Source organism: Melozone crissalis, unplaced genomic scaffold (assembly GCF_028551555.1).
Source record: "Melozone crissalis strain CALT ecotype California unplaced genomic scaffold, PUWL_Pcris_2 ptg000032l_1, whole genome shotgun sequence".
Lineage (NCBI taxonomy): Eukaryota > Metazoa > Chordata > Aves > Passeriformes > Passerellidae > Melozone > Melozone crissalis.
The window spans coordinates 799,200-816,473 of NW_026535810.1; the positions used below are offsets into that span (position 1 = coordinate 799,200).

At 39.5% G+C, this 17,274-nt stretch overlaps 1 protein-coding gene across 4 annotated transcripts in view; it reads right to left on the bottom strand.

Annotated features, from left to right (window-relative positions):
* Positions 1–10,400, bottom strand: part of TANC2 (tetratricopeptide repeat, ankyrin repeat and coiled-coil containing 2) — a 113,391-nt gene extending 102,991 nt beyond the window's left edge. For all 4 annotated transcript variants that reach the window (XM_054281711.1, XM_054281712.1, XM_054281710.1 and 1 more), the window contains exon 1: positions 10,332–10,400. In XM_054281711.1, coding sequence (XP_054137686.1) covers positions 10,332–10,398 — 67 coding nt within the window. In that variant the 5' untranslated portion in view covers positions 10,399–10,400. The remainder of the gene's footprint in view (positions 1–10,331) is intronic.
* Positions 10,401–17,274: the final 6,874 nt, after the last annotated feature.

The window sequence follows — 17,274 nt, forward strand, 5'->3', positions numbered from 1 at the left end:
AACATCTATGGACAGTATCACTCCTGAAGTTCGATTGACTCAGTTGCTGTAATGATTGCCAGGGTGGCGAAACACCAAAGTTATTGACAAATCCCTCAATGCAACAGCTAAAACAGGTCACCAGAAGCAAATCAGTTGTGAAATCATTGCTAGAGAACACAGCTATCCATGTTAATTTAAAATAAAGACCAGCACAGACTGAGATGAACCTGTTTAAGGAGCTTTACAGAAGTTGTCAAGCAAGAGAAAACAATCAAATGCCATGAGGGAAGTGAATAATATTGTAAATATTGACTCAGTAATTCATATTCTCTTGCACCTCACTATGAAAGGGAGAAAAACTTTTGTGATCTTGAAAAAAGTCTCAGTGTTAAGAAAATCCATCAACTCTTACAGAGTATTTTAATTTTTGAAAGCTGCTGTCTCCTCAGTGTCCAGCATCTGTCCACCCGGGATGCTGGGCACAGGTCAGAAACCCGACAAGGCTTCTGAGTGCCTGATTCTGAGTCCAGAACAGAGTAAACAGTCATGGCTATTAACTCTTTCTCTCAGTTACAAGGAGATGAAGGGATCTCAGAGATCATGATGAGTCACAGGATCAGCAGAGGAGCCTCTCCTGCTATAGCCAGGTATGAGAAACACTCCTGCTTCCTCTTCTGCCCCCATCCCCATTCCCCCAGTTCTCCGTTAAAACCAATGACACAACAAATCCTCCCCAATACACACAACTGGATTCTTTGAACTCACTGCTTTGACAGGGAAAGAAAACCTCAAGGTTTCGGCATTCCTAAACAAATCCCCTGCACAAAGCACCACAATTAGTATGAGGGGGCTGCAAACAGGAGCCAGATCTGCACCAGCATCTGCACCAGCACATCTGATGTCAGTAAACCCCACAGCACCTCTGGCATCAGCTCTGTCAGCACCTCCTGCCAGGCATTCTCCTTAAAGGCAAACATAACAAGTTTCGTACAAAATCAAGTGCTAGCTGCCCAATATTCCTGGTTTCCTATTTAATTAAAAGGCCTTTAAAACCCACACTGTGACTAAACGTCTCTCAAGATCTGACAAAGCAATTTTTAAGGCAGAAGAATCCAAGGGTGGGTGAGGCTGCTGCACGCATGCTGGGGAATCTGCGGCAGGGACCGACTGCATTGGACGTGCTGCTGCTCTCACAGCAACCAGCAGAGCACACCCCACTGTTAAGAGCTGATAAATCAATAGTTTAAATCCATATCGTATCGAAATGGTATCTGGAAAAGGTGGAACACTCACACAAAGGCAGTCAAGCCGCGAGGGACGGATCCGATTCCAGCCCAGCCCAGCATCCCTGCAGAAGCATCCCCGCGCGGCGCCTGGAGATGCGGCTCCCGGCTGCCATTGTGCTCCCAAAACAAAGACACAGGGGGAAAAAAAACCCCTTTAAATAAATAAATCAGACAGCTCGAGGGGCTGGAGCCCAGCGGGAGGATGCTGGAGCTGCCGGCACTGCTGCTGCAGGAGCCGGCGCTGAGTCCGAGCCCGGAACCCGGCGCAGCGATGGAGAGGGAGCTGCAAATCTTGTTCTCAGCATTCCCGATGGATTCCTGCCTGCTCAGAAATGACACGTGCCACATGATCTGCCTGCCGCTCTCCCACGGTGAGATGTGCCTGGGAAGGGGCAAAGTGTTTCCCAGCCGGAGCAGGAGGGAAGAGGGAGCCCAGTGTGGTACTGGAAGCAATTATTTTTATCAAAAGTCCTTCCTGATCATTTACTTTGTATTTTTCAGCCTCAGAAAACAATATGCACCCCCACTACAAATTCTTATTATGCTATGATCAATTCTATTTTGAATTACATTAAATATTCTATTAATTCTATTAAATATTCTATTAATTATATTATGATTGTTGTTGTTGTTGCTATAAAATAGCAACGTGGCTTAACAGGCTTTGGCAATTCATAAACATACTTAAGTCCATCCACTCATCATCCAAATTCTTCTTTGAGCAAAGTCATTTGGGCAGAGCAGGAATTACAGATTTTGGTTTTTCGAGGGAACTCTAACACAGATCCAGGGAAGCATCACCCAGCAAACGTGATGCTAAAATGCCTCAGCACCTTCCAAAAGTTGGCACTTTTTTTTCTCCACCTGCTCCTGCATGCTCCAGCTACATTTTTATGGCAGAAACTTCCTCTTTTTAGAAGCAGAAAGGGCTTTAAGGTCCCTTCCCAACCCAAATCACTCTGCAATTCAATGATAAATGGACTTCAAGCTGTAAAGGTCTATTGTCATCTTCTGGGATATCCTGCATTAACTCCTCATGTTGCTTATTAGTCATGAAAATCCACAGAAAAAACCACCACAAAAAACCAAAAATAAACCCAACTCAGTGGTCAGAGGCCAAAAGACTTCTTAGAGGAGCCACAGATTAATAAAAAAAAAATTCTTTGCCTCTGCAAGTACATTTGTGTTTATTTTTATTGCTGCAGTACTTGGAAGCCTGAACTGAAATTAAGGTCCTACTGTGTTGGCAGCTTGTACAAAAAACACAGCAAGAAAACACCCTTGTCATATTAAATTTATTAACTTAAGTCCTATTCCTACAAGGGACATTGCCAGCATTCCTGCCCAGGAATTTCAGACACAAGTACAAATGAGGTTTTTCTCCAGCATGGAGAAATCATATATGCCAACATCTGAGTTATTCTGGAGGAGAATGAACCTTAAGTAAATTCAGGTATCACTGACACAGATCTGTACCGTCATCACCTCAGAAGCTGTTATTTGTCACTGGAAAAAAAGCAGGTACTTCCAATCTGGGGTACAATTCATCTCACCTATTTCATACAGAAAAAGCAGCATCCTTCTTTCTATTAACATCAAGTAACTCTTTTATCCAGAGACACCTATACTGAGTATGTAAATCAAACCCAACAACCCCTCCCTTTTTTATTCTTTTTTTTTTATGTGGGAAGATGACTTCATGACAAAAATATATGGAGTAAAAAACCGTGTGGCTAATAATATTTGGAAATTATACAGTGTATTTCATTCATTAATTTTAAAACTACTGTAACGATGTATAAGTCAAAACCAGACAATATTTAGCATATAATTAAATTGTGCTACTTAAAATCATAACAAAAAAAAACCCCAAATATAAATTAAAAGTCTGTTTTTAAATCTGTATGTTGGAACAATGATCTTTATATAATAATAATCCATGATCTTTATTTCCTACTCTAAGAATGATCCAAAGATCCAGTTCAACAGATTAGTTTTGTCTACCAGCAAATCAGTAACAGTCTCAGAGGAGAAGTGATGGCTGATAATCATTCTGAACTCACCCAAAGAAGATTTTCAAACCTATTTAGATGACAAAAAGTATGTTCAGCCGAGGTCTGAGCACCTTATAAAGCTTCTAATCAAATGTCCATAGCTTGCTTCGATTTTGAGGGGATTTTTGAGGGGACTAAGAGAATATGGGTCGGCTTCTATACTGATCTCATCCTCAAAAAGAAAATTATATAAAAGGAAACATAAATCCTCCCACTTCAGAAAGATCTTGCAGCAAAAATTTCCACAATTCGTTCAAATAGGTCAGTTATAGATGGAAGCCCTAGCAAAAATTATCCATGAGTTATCTAAAAATATATCTGATACTAAAAAAAATAGTCCTCACAGACATGCTGAGAGGAGAAGTTTGTGCAAGCAATAGAAGAGGCTGAAGAGGAGAAACTCCTGAAAAGGTGCAGCTTAAAAGTCAATCCTCTCCTAAAGAAAAGATGATTTTTCCATTAAAAGTATTAGTAAGTTATAGACATTTACTCTTCCTTAAGGAAAAAAAAGGGAAAAGGGCAACTGCAACTCCAAAAAGAGAAATTAATGATGGAATTGCAGAGTCATTCCTCACACCTGGCACAGGTACTTCCTGCAGCCATGAAATGCTTTATGTGATCCAAGTGGAACGTGCATCTTGGAAAAGCTTCACATGTACAGTGCTGATCATAAAAATCCCTCAAAAATAAAAACATTAGTCATATTAATATAATCCTAAAATGGATCAATACAGATTCAGCATCTGTCAATATAATAAACAAGTGCAAGAATCTGCACTAACATTTCCCAGGGACAAGCAACACTGAATATAAATAATATTTATCTTTAGGAACTGGGGGAAAAAAGTGATATGGAAAACTCTCATATCTTGGACAAGAAAACATTTTATATATTCAACACACTGAGGTAAAATGGCAAAATCAACATGCAGGTGTTGAATAGTTCTAAAACAATTTATTTATTTAGAAACATTTAATACTTACTAAGTTTCTAGAATTATGAGAAACATTACTTTTAGGTTGCTTGTATAAAATCCAAAAACCCATTTTAATAGATCAGATTACAGATTTTGTTTAAATCCTGCTTTAAGGGAAGAATCCAAGTTTGTTCTTGGGGCCAGGCCTCTCCTAGCAGGAAACCCCCAAGTTATGACATCTCAGTAATTTCTTACTGATTTTCCAGATGAAAATGTTGAATTCACTGAAATACACATAATTTTCTTAAAAGATTTGATTGGATTGTTAAAGTATTACAGATATACAAATCCTTAAGGTTTCCTCAGGCATTCTGGAAAGGACATTTCACTTTCCCAACAGTTTGGCCGAACAAATCCCTCAAATTGGTATTATTTCCTTTTGAAGGCAGTGTATATTCTCTTTAAACTGTATATGAGAATATCTTTTTTATGTTGAGTAAGAGGAGACAAGGTCATTTGATGTGGGAAGATGGAACTTCATCCCCTTTGCACATCAGCACAGGAATTTCAGTGGGATTTGATGGAAAACTCCTGCTCCCTCTACTGGCTTCAATATTTCATCACAAATGTGTCAGTAAATGGGAGTAAAGCCACAAAATCCCACATGTGCCCAAAATGTGAGTCCTGTGTCCTGTGTTTTGGGGTCCCTCCTGCAAGAAAGGCCGTGTCCAGGGAAGGGAATGGAGGTGGGAAAGGGGCTCAGCCTGGAGAAAAGGAGGCTCAGGGGTGAGATTCTGACTCTGCACATGTTCTTAGAGTTAGTAATAATCACACATGTGAAAATATTTATGAATCAGAAGGAAATAAACAGATATTATTCTAATACAGGCTGCTAAAATTCCCTTTAGGATAGCAGTGCAGGAGAGAAGCAGAAGCTTCTTTGTCCAAACATCTTGTATTTGTCTGGGAAAAGAGTTTGGTACATGAACAAGACATGTTTTGATCAAATAAATCAGAATACTAGAAACAGCATGCCTGTGTACATAAACATCTTCCTGATACACTGCCTTCTTCAGAAGGAAAATTCTGAATTACATAAATGCAAAACAAACTTTCAGGAAAGGTCAGTTCATGCTTAAACAAACTCAAGGACAAACTTTACTGTGGTCAGAGGATTTGTCAACATACTCAAGTCTTGTTTAGAAATGGATTTATGAAAAACCAGCCATCTTTGTGGAAGAATAGGACCTGAATTATTATTGGGCGGAATACCTTGAACATGTGGATACAGTCAGTATTCAGGACCACAATACATGATGGGTGTTTTAAAACCTCACTTCTAACACTTCATTAAATTAAGTTACCTGATATTTATAGGACCCACCAATTGGATCTCATCACTCAGCAATTTCTTTCAGAAATTAAACTGAAAAAGCAACTGTGACCCTCAAACTCTTCTGGGGTAAAAGTTACCCTCAGACTTCCACAAGAGATCAGACAGATGAGAAACTGCACAGAGATCTGGTCACGCAGAAATGAGACCTTCACAGAAATGCCTTTTATCTTCAAAGGGCAGGAATCCAAGGAGAAGAGCATTTGACAGGGGCCCTTTCAGTCCCAGAATTAAAATATAAAGTGGCAGGTTCCAAAAAGCCCTATAAATACATTGGAAATGAGAAGTAATTGGGTCTTCTGCAGACCAGGAAAGTAAAAGAGATTTTTTAAAACCCTGCACCAAAAATATTCTGAATGACAGGCAGGCTCCTGGCTGGGAAGCTCCAGATAAAAATTGTGCATTTTATAGTCAAGAACAAGCAAGATGTAATTCTTAACTAACTCAGAAGAGAAAAGCAGACCCTTTGGGCTAAGGATTACATGTCTCAGATTTTAGAGTACTTGCCTTGTCTTGATTTGTTTTTTCTGTGTGTGGGTGGGGTTGCTTGTTTTTTAGTTTAGTTGTGTTGTTATTGTTATTTTCTTGTTTCATTGTTCTTGTTCTTTTGTTGGTTTTTTTGGTTTGTTTTCCCCCTGTTTTTTTCCTTTTGTTTAATGTTACATTTATCTTGGCCTCTGTCAGAAATAAACAGCACAAATTCTTGGGCTTACTCCTCACAAAGAGAAGGGAAATAAAAAACCCAAACAAAATGTGCAGTTTTGCAGCTGAATTTTGCCAGGTTCTAAAGGAAATCCAAACTCTTACAGCAGCATTAATTTAATGTGATAATATAAGAGGGAAATAGTCCATCAGCTTGGAAAAGAACATGGATAACTGTAACAGATGGAATGATGAATCCCTTACATGGATTTATTTCCCCAACAGGATACTGGAATGAATACAAGGGGATTGATTTGATGTGCACTGCTTCAATACACACCCAGACCAAGGAGTGATTAATACAAGCAAGGAAACTGCAGACAAATGAGACAGGTCCTTCACAAAAACAAATGAAAACAACGAGAGAACCTCATGGTCTCTGGATTCAAAGAGCAGAACTGCCTCAGAAGAACTGAATCGGGGGGAAGAAGCCACAAACATCTCTTACAAGCAGCAGGTTTGCCTTTCTGCAGATTAATACACCTGCTAGCCTTGACAACAGGACTTTGGCCACAAAAATCCTGCTGGATCTTAATCCAGAAGGAATAACACAGGAGAAAAACACAGTCCTTTTATACTTTAAAACCAATATACCTTATATAATATAGTTCTGGATATAAACAAATGAGAAAGCTTGTATGTCTGAGTATCTCTAAATTAATTTACACTGGGAAAACAAAGGTAATCTGCAACTACACTGAGATCAGATTTCAGCGCCACAGATGCTATCTGGCAGCTTTGTGGAATATCCATTTATATCAGAAAAAAAAAACAACAACCTAATCAAAATATTGTTGCAGGCATATTGTGTCCTCAAGGCATTACTGTAAACCATCCAGAGCACTCTTCAGTCAGGGGAGAATTTTTCTTAAGACAAGACATTAAATATGTGCGCACACATGTGCACTGAGCACTGCGTGTCCACTGTGAAACTCCAGCACTGAAGCTCTGAAAGGACACCCAGAATCAATCACAGGAGATTACACAGGCTGATGCTGCAGCAGAAATTAATTTATTTTAATTAGCACTACCGTATGTAACTGTCTATTCAGATGCATGTAATTGTATTCTTCTTCTTACAAATATCTCGTGTGTTACTGAATCATAACACCCATCAAGCAGCAAAGGGGAAAACCCACCCTGGCTGAGGTAAAATAAATGTTAATCACAGTTCTCACAGAAGTTGCTTAGCAGTTTCTAAAGGAGGAAAATTAAGAAGGCTACTGCTGTCATTACCAGTGTTCTTTCAATGACCCAGAATTATCAAAACCACATCACATCTAGGAATCATTAGCTTGACTCCACTGCTCCTGTTTGTCAAGTGCTACTGCAAATGAAAGACACAGCAAAGCACAGGGATTTCAAAGGCCAGTGTGCCCCTCTGGATTCCCCAAGAAAAGAACACAATACCCTTAACCCTGCCTCAAAGGTTTATTCCCACACTGGAATGCAAAGTGACTGGAGTGCAGGGAATGAAGACACAGCACAATTTCACAGAGACAGCAGGGTGGGCTGTCACCAACCCACAAGACTCAGACTCAGTACATGGCACACCTGAAACCTCCAAAAGATGATTTTCCTAACGTGGAGTTTAGGATTTTATTCACAGTTCTCAGAGATGGGTGTAGCTGTGATGGGGCAAATCAGAGCACTGAAACCACCAGGAAAGCTTAATTTCCAGCTTCTAATTAGCATTCTAAATCTTGTTAAACAAAATTTTAACATTTCAATAAACACATAATCTTTTTAGAGCTCTTGAATGAGAAAAAATCCAAAACCTGCAGTGTCCCACCTATGTCCCTATAGAAACTGCGTAGATAAAACCCACCAGTGAAGACAACACTGTTGGAGGGACCTGAAGGACAGCACTGAGTACCAAAAGTACCAAATTTGTAATTTTCCAGAACTGCAAAGCAAATAAATACAGCAATTTTCAGGCTTACAGTACTGCATGCAACACAGAAAATGTACAGAGAAGATTTACTGATTGTTTTCCTTACTGTGTTGCAAAAAATATATTTATATTTAAATATATTTATCTAAAAAAAGATCTAGGCAGCAATGAATTCATCTACTGTCATGTAAGAGATTACCAACTATCTGAAAAATTATTATGCAGTGCAAGGATGTTTGCCACTTAGTCACAAACAACATAAACAAACCTGATCATCTCATTTTCCCATTCCCTCTCTTGCCCTGAAGAATGCCAAACAGAACTTCTCAATAAAGCAACTTATTTCAAGGGCAGAATTGCAGTAAATTTAACATACACTCCAGTCACTAGGCATTAGAGAGAACCTCATCAACTCAATTCTGTCATATTATTTTTCAATATATGAATGAGAAAACCCATCTCCCCTTCAGCTTTGCCCAAAAGCAGACTGTCGAATCTCAGTACTTCAGAACTGACATTTTTCATTCACAAAATAAGAAACACGTATTTGCAGAGCTTGGCATATACAAAATCCTTAATATTGCTTCTGGGAGATAAGCCAAAAGGAATACCAGGGCCTGTTAGCAGCACATCTGACAAAGAGAGGGCTTTGTACAGAAATCACAAGTTAAGGTGATTTGTCTATGTACAGTTCTCTAAAGGTATCATCAAAGGACTTTGTACTTTCAAAGAGCAAACGTGACACAAATCACAAGAGGATGGAGCCATCTGCTCACAGGTCTTCCACAAACCTGTCTTTTCATGCAGGAAACCCCCTCACACCAACCACTCCTGCTACAAGAGACGGAGGAGTTCCTATGGGAAGGAAATCTTCTCTATGAAAGCAATGAACAGCCAAGACCTCAGGGTAGTGAATTCTTATGGTGCCTTTGCAAAACAGACTTTTACCTGCTTTGAGATCCACACCACGGCGCATGCTTGAGCTGCCCAGGACCAACCAACACCCCACAATTATCACCAGACACTGGAAAAAGGGACCACTGATGCCCAAGGCATCAGTGCTGCCCCACAACTCTCCTTCCCCAAATACAACATGGCCAGGAAGATATTAACAGATGGGATTAACAATGGCCAAATTCTGGCAGTGTGAGAAACACAGAACTCGCTGAAAACCAAAGGAAAACAGCCCATTTTCCCACTGCCTTCACCAGCACTGTGTCTCCTCATCCTCACCTCTGGTTTCTCAAGGAACATCCATATGAACATCCATAACATAAATATCCACATTACACAGATGCACAAGTACAAATAAACACTGTGTCCCAAAATATTTAACATGTGCTGCCAGATGGCTTTAAAATTCAAAATGAAAGATCTAATTAAAAGCTCTTCTCCTGCCAACACTCCATTTTTGGAAAAAAATACAAAAGTTAACTAAAAATGTTTCTAAAGCCTATCAATATTTTGTAATGTTTTGCTTTACAGTTACAATCTCCCTCAATCTCTGTCATGGATGAAACAGGCCAAGTCACATGAACCAATACTAACTATAAACTCCTTTCCTGAGATGGTGGAAAAACCAAACTGACATAAATGATGACTAAATTTGGGCAATTCCTCCTTTAATTTCAACTATTCCCGTTCCTCTCTCTCCCTCCTGTTTAAAATTAAAAGCTTACAAGAAATTGCTGCTGCTCTCACAAGTTTTGCCTGTAATTAACTTGTGGCAGTGAAACCTGCTTATCACAGACATTTCAGAAGAAAAAAAAAATTTCTTACTTTGCATAAATGAAACGTCAACCTTGGTGCTTGTTTACTACAAGATTACGCAGAACTCTTACTTGGTTTTCCCTGCACCTTATCCCCTCAACAAAACCAGATGATGGTTTAACATCCATCTAAAAACAAATATAGTTTGAAATTAAAAGCACAGCACAATATTAAAATGAAGTATAATGATGTTTGGGAGCCTAGAAGATCATCAGCTGAGCACATCTGCTCATTAAGAAGGAGGAAAGTCCTGCTAAGACCAAAACAAACATGAAAGGGGTGGATTCTGAAGCGCCAGGGTTCCACATGCACGAGGAGGTGACGGTTACTTACCGCTGGACCTGTTTTTGCGGTTTGACTTCCCTCCTGTCAGAAGCATCTTGAGGCTGTTTCGAAACATGGCGATCCTGTTTGTTGCAAACACTGCGGGAAGCAGAACAACAGACACACAAAGTCAACACTCCCATTTGGGCCGCTGGAAGGCGTTATGGAGAAGAGAAGAGGAGCTAAAACCAAGGTGAAATGATAAAAAAATTAAAATTGAAAAATTAAACCACACAACTACATTTTTACAGAATGCAGCGTCACTGTTAAAGAAGAGCTAAAACCAAGGTAAAATGGAAAAATTAAAATTGAAAAATTAAACCACACAACTACATTTTTACACAGTGCAGTGTCACTATTAAAGAAGAGCTAAAATCAAGGTGAAATGATGAAAAATTAAAACAGAAAAATTAAAATTGAAAAATTAAAACACACCACTACATTTTTACAGAATGTAGTGTGTCACTATTAAAGAAGAGCTAAAACCAAGGTGAAATGATAAAAAAATTAAAATTCAAAAATTAAAATTCAAAAATTAAAACGCACCACTACATTTTTACAGAATGAAGTGTCACTGTTAAACAAGAGCTAAAACCAAGTTAAAATGGAAAAATTAAAATTAAAAAACTAAACCACACAACTACATTTTTACACAATCAGTGTCACTATTAAAGAAGAGCTAAAACCAAGGTGAAATGGAAAAATTAAAATTGAAAAATTAAAACACACAACTACATTTTTACAGAATGCAGTGTGTCACTATTAAAGAAGAGCTAAAACCAAGGTAAAATGGAAAAATTAAAATTGAAAAATTAAACCACACCACTACATTTTTACAGAATGCAGTGTCACTGTTAAAGAAGAGCTAAAACCAAGGTAAAATGATGAAAAATTAAAATTGAAAAATTAAACCACACAACTACATTTTTACAGACTGCAGTGTGTCACTGTTAAAGAAGAGCTAAAACCAAGGTGAAATGATGAAAAATTAAAACTGAAAAATTAAAATTAAAAAATTAAACCACACAACTACGTTTTTACAGAATGCAGTGTCACTGTTAAAGAAGAGCTAAAACCAAGGTAAAATGGAAAAATTAAAATTGAAAAATTAAAACACACAACTACATTCTTACAGAATGCAGTGTGTCACTGTTAAAGAAGAGCTAAAACTAAGGTAAAATGACGAAAAACTCTTTTGCCAATAAAATTCCTAACAACAACATCATCCACACAAAGCCTACCATTCAGTTTGCCTTCAGTTACCTAGGCTTTATTTCCAGGACAACACAATCCCAGTGCTGCTGGAATAGCCATAACCAAATTTTGCCAAATAATTTATCATCACACAGAAGTGGGAAAGACACAGCATTTAGCAAACTGCCTCCATTTCCCATCACCATTAAAGCCAAACCCATCAGAAGGAGCTGCTGCCCTTCCTGTTGCCCAGAAAATCAATCCTGCTGACACCAAGCACAACTCCAGATGCTCTGCAGCTCCTTGGGCTGGTTGTCTGTCACATCCTCTTGTGAGTTGGATAAATTGTCATGAGGAGACAAGTCACTCAAACCCAGAGTAACTGACGCAAAAAAAATCAAACAGAAACTTTATCCCTATATTTTCCTTGCTGTATATGTCTCGAGAGGAAAAAAAAAAGGTTGTTTGAGTATTGCTGAAGATAAAAGAGTGTCTGGGATCACCAGGCACACTGACAGCCTGAGCTGGGGAACAGCCATTTATTAAAGCATGTAAAGCATGAAAACACCTACAACAAAAGCAGTTCAAACCAGACCAAAAGAATTGTGAAGAGTCTTTGATCAGTACATACAATAAACCGCAATTTTCTTTCTATTGTACACATGATATTCCATAGTTACAAGATAACACGTTCATATTGTAAAAATAATGGGTTTTTTTTCTTGTAACAATATTTGGTTCCTCTTGGAGGATGCTCAGTAAATGCCATCTTGCATTTCTTCCCATTTGTCTGATACTTTCAAGTCTAATAATACAATAATGCTCAGTTCAAAGAGCTTTTAATGTATGTTTAAAGCCAGTGAAAGTCCTTTTAATACGGTGTTACTGAGAGACACCAGCATTCCAGGGCAGCAGCTCAGAGTATATACACCCCAAACCCCAGTAAGCAAACAGGGATGGTACCAACTGCAGCCTTTCCTGACCAAAGTTCGCATTCCCAATCCCACAAAGTGATTTGGGAGTCTGTGTCCCTTCATGGATGAGTATATATGGAATCAGTATTTCCTTTGCATTTATGAATCACTTGAGCATCCCCTGGCACCCTTCTGCCACCAAAACACAAGGAGCTGGTGTTCAGGCTCATTCCCATCAGGAGTCCCTTCAGAGCATCCCACTGTTACATGTCAAAAAAAATTCTATTTGGGTACACAGACAATTGTTTAGGGACTTCCCCCAAACTGGTTTGCATTGCAGAGAAAACTGAGCAGAGCTACATCACCAATGCTGAGCTACAACAGAATTCAACCAAATTCTGTCTAAGAAGCACATATAGTTTGCTAATAATTATATTTACCTGTATTTACCTTATATTTACCAGGGCCAGGAGGTGCAGTGCTGCTACTAGGGCTGAGTTAAGGCCCTGCACAGGGCACAGACAGAGCCTCCATGAACTTGCTCCTAAAAACCCCAGAGTGGAGAGAGAAGTGATGTCCTGCATAAAGACCCTGGGTTACCAGCCAAGGGACATCCCAAGGACTAATTCCAGACTCTCAGGGGACTGCTGGACCACAGGAAGATGACTCTGCCCATGCCGGGGGCTGGAACTAGGTGGTCTTTATCCCTTTAAGGTCCCTTCACCCAAAGCACTCAGCGATTCTGTGACTCTCCTTTTCCTGATACGGTTCCTCATTGTCGCTTACACACAATACTGATGCATTCCAAGTGTAAGCACTCATTAGACTTACATCCTGATTAGTTAAGGCGTTCACAACACAGAGGAGCAGGTGACCAAAATAAATCAGCTGCTGGTTTTCCTTTTCATGCACAGCTGTGTCCCTCTGTGGCTTTGAGCAAACACGGTCACAGCTCCTCCTCTGTTCAGCCAACACCACTAAGCCAGAAGTAATATTTAAGAAGAAGCACTCTAAATTAAAAATCCTGTTGGCTGTGTTAGTTCATGGAATTAGAAGCATTAACAGCAAACAGAATTACAGTATTAGGAAGAGATGGATCTGAGAACTTTTCATCCTAACCTGTGAACTCCTTAATGCAGCTCACAGCCCAGGTTAATGCCTTTCTTTCTCCAGGATCAGCAGAAGCAAAAGCTGCAGGAATGTGATGGGGATCCCTCACACCTCCACTAACACAGGATGCTCTGGCAACAGTTTGGGCCACCAAGAGCTACTGCACTTGATTTGTCCTTTATCTTGCCATTTGTAAGTTCACCAAACAAAATGAAGACACTGCATGAGCACAAGTCTCCAAACAGTATCAGCAGATGAATAAAAATGATATAATCTCCATGAAGCATTTTTAGAAAAAACAGCTCAAGAATCTCCTGGTTTACGTCCAGACACTCCGACACATGTTGCTTGATCTTCTAACAAATCTAAATTTCAGTGAAATTCACGAACAATAATAACTTTCTGGAGCATGAGAAGGCAGTAGTACAAATATGATGAGGGAAAAACCACAAAGTGGAGGGGGTAGAGGCAGACTGAGCTCTGCAAGCTGCAAACTTACACAAAATGCTAAGCTTGAACAAGTCAGAGACATCTCATTAAATCCTTTGGGATGACTAAGGCCTATTTCAGTGTTTTCTTAATCTTAAAACAGAGTTTGTAGACAGGCTGCAGAAACCACCTAATGTTTTTGGTGGCTACACATTATTACAGCCCATAGAAGTAACTTTTGCTTCTTTTTATAGAGGTATTGTCTGTCAGACACAGAATTACAAAATCAAAGGGAATTTTTATGCCTATATACCACCAGTAGAACAACCAGATCCCTGTATTCTCCTCCTCTCTGATCACCCCACTAAAAATAAAATTTTATTTTATATAAAGCTGATTAGCAAAGCTAAGCTCTTGTTCAAAGGAGTGTTTGATGTCCAGTGAGTCGTGCAAACATTGCTGGCAAATTTTGTGCATGTCAGCATGAGAAGCTATTAAATGTATATCTTAAGATTAGAATTCTGTGTTTTTTCCAATAAGACCAATTTCTTGACAAGTGGCAGGAGCTCCATGAACTCCATGACCATCAAATCCACTAAACTCTGCCTCACCACACAAGTGGGAATAACTGACTACAACAACACTGAAGTCCAAGGAAATATATATTTATAAGCTTGGTCCATGCACATTTAAACACACAGGAGCAGAATTTAGAGATAAAGTTTAGAGATTAAATATTTCCAGGAACTTTAGGAATGAAAACAGCACTGTTGCGACCTAGCAAGCCTGCCAAGAACTTCTAGGATTATTTGGAAATACAAAAACAGCAAAGGTATTAAATGCACTAAACCCTACCAATTAGAGGTCTTTAAGCAATTAAGAGTTTATTAAACAGAGTTCTCTAATAGGCTTTAGAACAACAAAATTAATTGTTTGATGTTATGTTTCCCCACAAAAGCCTGAACACCAATAACTGTCTTGGGGGGCCTGACATGAAAGCCAATCTGCTGATCCACTCTTAAACAAAATATCTGGAGATCTCTGGGCAGGATCTTTCCTACAGATCCTGCACAGATAATAATCCTAGAGCCCCTGCACTTGTGCTGTCTCCTGTCCTCCTCATATGACCCCACTGTCTTTGCTTCTCCAACTATCTTTGACAGAAATACATGAAAATACACCCCTGAAACACCTAACAGCATTCCCACAGGAAAAACGTGTGCAGGAGGTCAACATAATGTTTCCAAGGAAGCAGGAGGTTGGCCTCAATCCCTGCTTTTATTTTACCAAAAGAAGCAGCTGCTAATGCTCCAGTTAAAAAGCAATTCTGAGAGCATAACAAAGTAATATTCCAATGTTTGTGAACAACAGCCCTAAGGTGAATGCGGCCACACAAATTTCTTGATGAGTCTGTGGGGATTATGCTCACTCAAAGTCCGTGGCACTTATGTTCAGAGGTAATTTTTATACAGTTACAGCCTGGGAGGGAGGAGACAAGCACTGCGTTATTATGGAAACCCACACAATTCAGCAGAGGAACAGCTCATTTTGGAACACAGCACTTGCAGAGGCTGCAGCTGCACCACAAGGAAGATGCAGTGCTCAATCCCTCAGCACTCACCTGCTCTGTGCAGGCTCGAGCTTCCCCTTCTCTGCGAACATGAGATTGTTTGTCTTTCTGTCTGGAACACAGTCATACTTCAAGTAAGGACAGAGGAGAACAAAAGCACGGCTGCTCTCAGAGAAAGCTGCACTGACAGACAGCTCATGACTCACTCTGAAGCCAGAGAAACTCACTACTCTCAAACAATAACAAAACTCATGAGATAACCCTGCCAGCCACAGAATATCAATTAATAGACTCTGTAACCATAAGGTTTTGGTCAACATTTGAATTTGCTTTTCTGGGAAAAAGATTTCTGCAGCAATACTTAAGTGTTGACATTTAACACCTATTTAAAACCTTGCAGAGAAGAATGCAATCACTCACTAGGAGAAAGCCAAAAGTCAGTTCTCACCTCAACATGAAAATGGGATGACCTTGAAATTCAGGAAATTTAATTTCGAACCAGGCTTTGTCATTTTGCATAACCTGGTTTCTAATTCTAGATTAATGATACAGACTGAATTCCCAAAGGACACTTCCATTCTCCATATACAACGTCATAATTCTCCAGCCTTGGAGAAAAATGACAACCAAATAAAAGCTAGAAATGCCATCACCTCACTTTCATCAATTCACCTGTGGTGCTTTTAGTGTCTTCTCTGTGTTGCTCATAACAGTAAAAATTATTGCTTTGGTTTTAAATATTACTAGTAACTGCCTCCATCAACAAGCAAGGGAAGCTAAGCTTGAAATAAACTGTGGCACAGTTCTGCACAAGCTGACTCTTGCTAAACTGCCTTGAAACAAATTTTAGGGCACTTCCTACAAGCTGGAATCATAAAATGGACAAAACTGGAATGGACTTTAAAGTTCACCCAGTCCCACCCCTGCCATGGCAGGGACACCTTCTGTTATCCCAGGCTGCTCCAAACCCATCCAGCCTGGCCTGGGACATTTCCAGGGATCCAGGGGCAGCCACAGCTTCTCTGGACACCTCACTTCCCTCACAGGGAACAACTTCTCAATCTAATCAAACCTAATATGTGAAAGCTCTCACATCTTTTTCTCTAATACAATCAGGTTAAGAATTGGTAAAACTGTTATAGAAAGACAGTGCCCTTGTTCCACTTTCAGGAGATCACACATCAACAAAGAAACAACAGAAGACAACTGCAACTCTAAACAATTAAATTATGCCTGCAAAGAACACATAGGATTGTAGGGAGAAAAAAAAATTCCTACCTTGATATCTTTAGACAAGTTAATTCTTTAGCAAGAAGTGTCCTCCTCCATTCACTGCAAGTCCTGGAAGACAAAGAAATGCAGCAGAATTTAGTGGCATCATCTCAGCACCCTCTGTGCCCCACCCTGTCCAGGTGCACACACAGAGCTACAATAATCCCATCCCAGGAATAAATCCACAACTTTTCCAGAGAATTACTGTGTAAGCATCAGGCAGACCCCACTCTTCACCCTTACACTTAAAAAGTGAATGCTCCTGCTTTTAAATCGCTGTTAGTCAATGCTAATTTTGGTCACCTGCCTCTTCCTTCTCACCACTTTTCAAATGGGAAGAGAAAAAAAGCAGATATACTGCCCTTTGACACACATCATATAGTACATGATTTAACAAGTATATTTCCTTTCATCCTACCAAGTTCTACTAAAAGCTTACAATCTCCCCACCATGTTTTTTTTA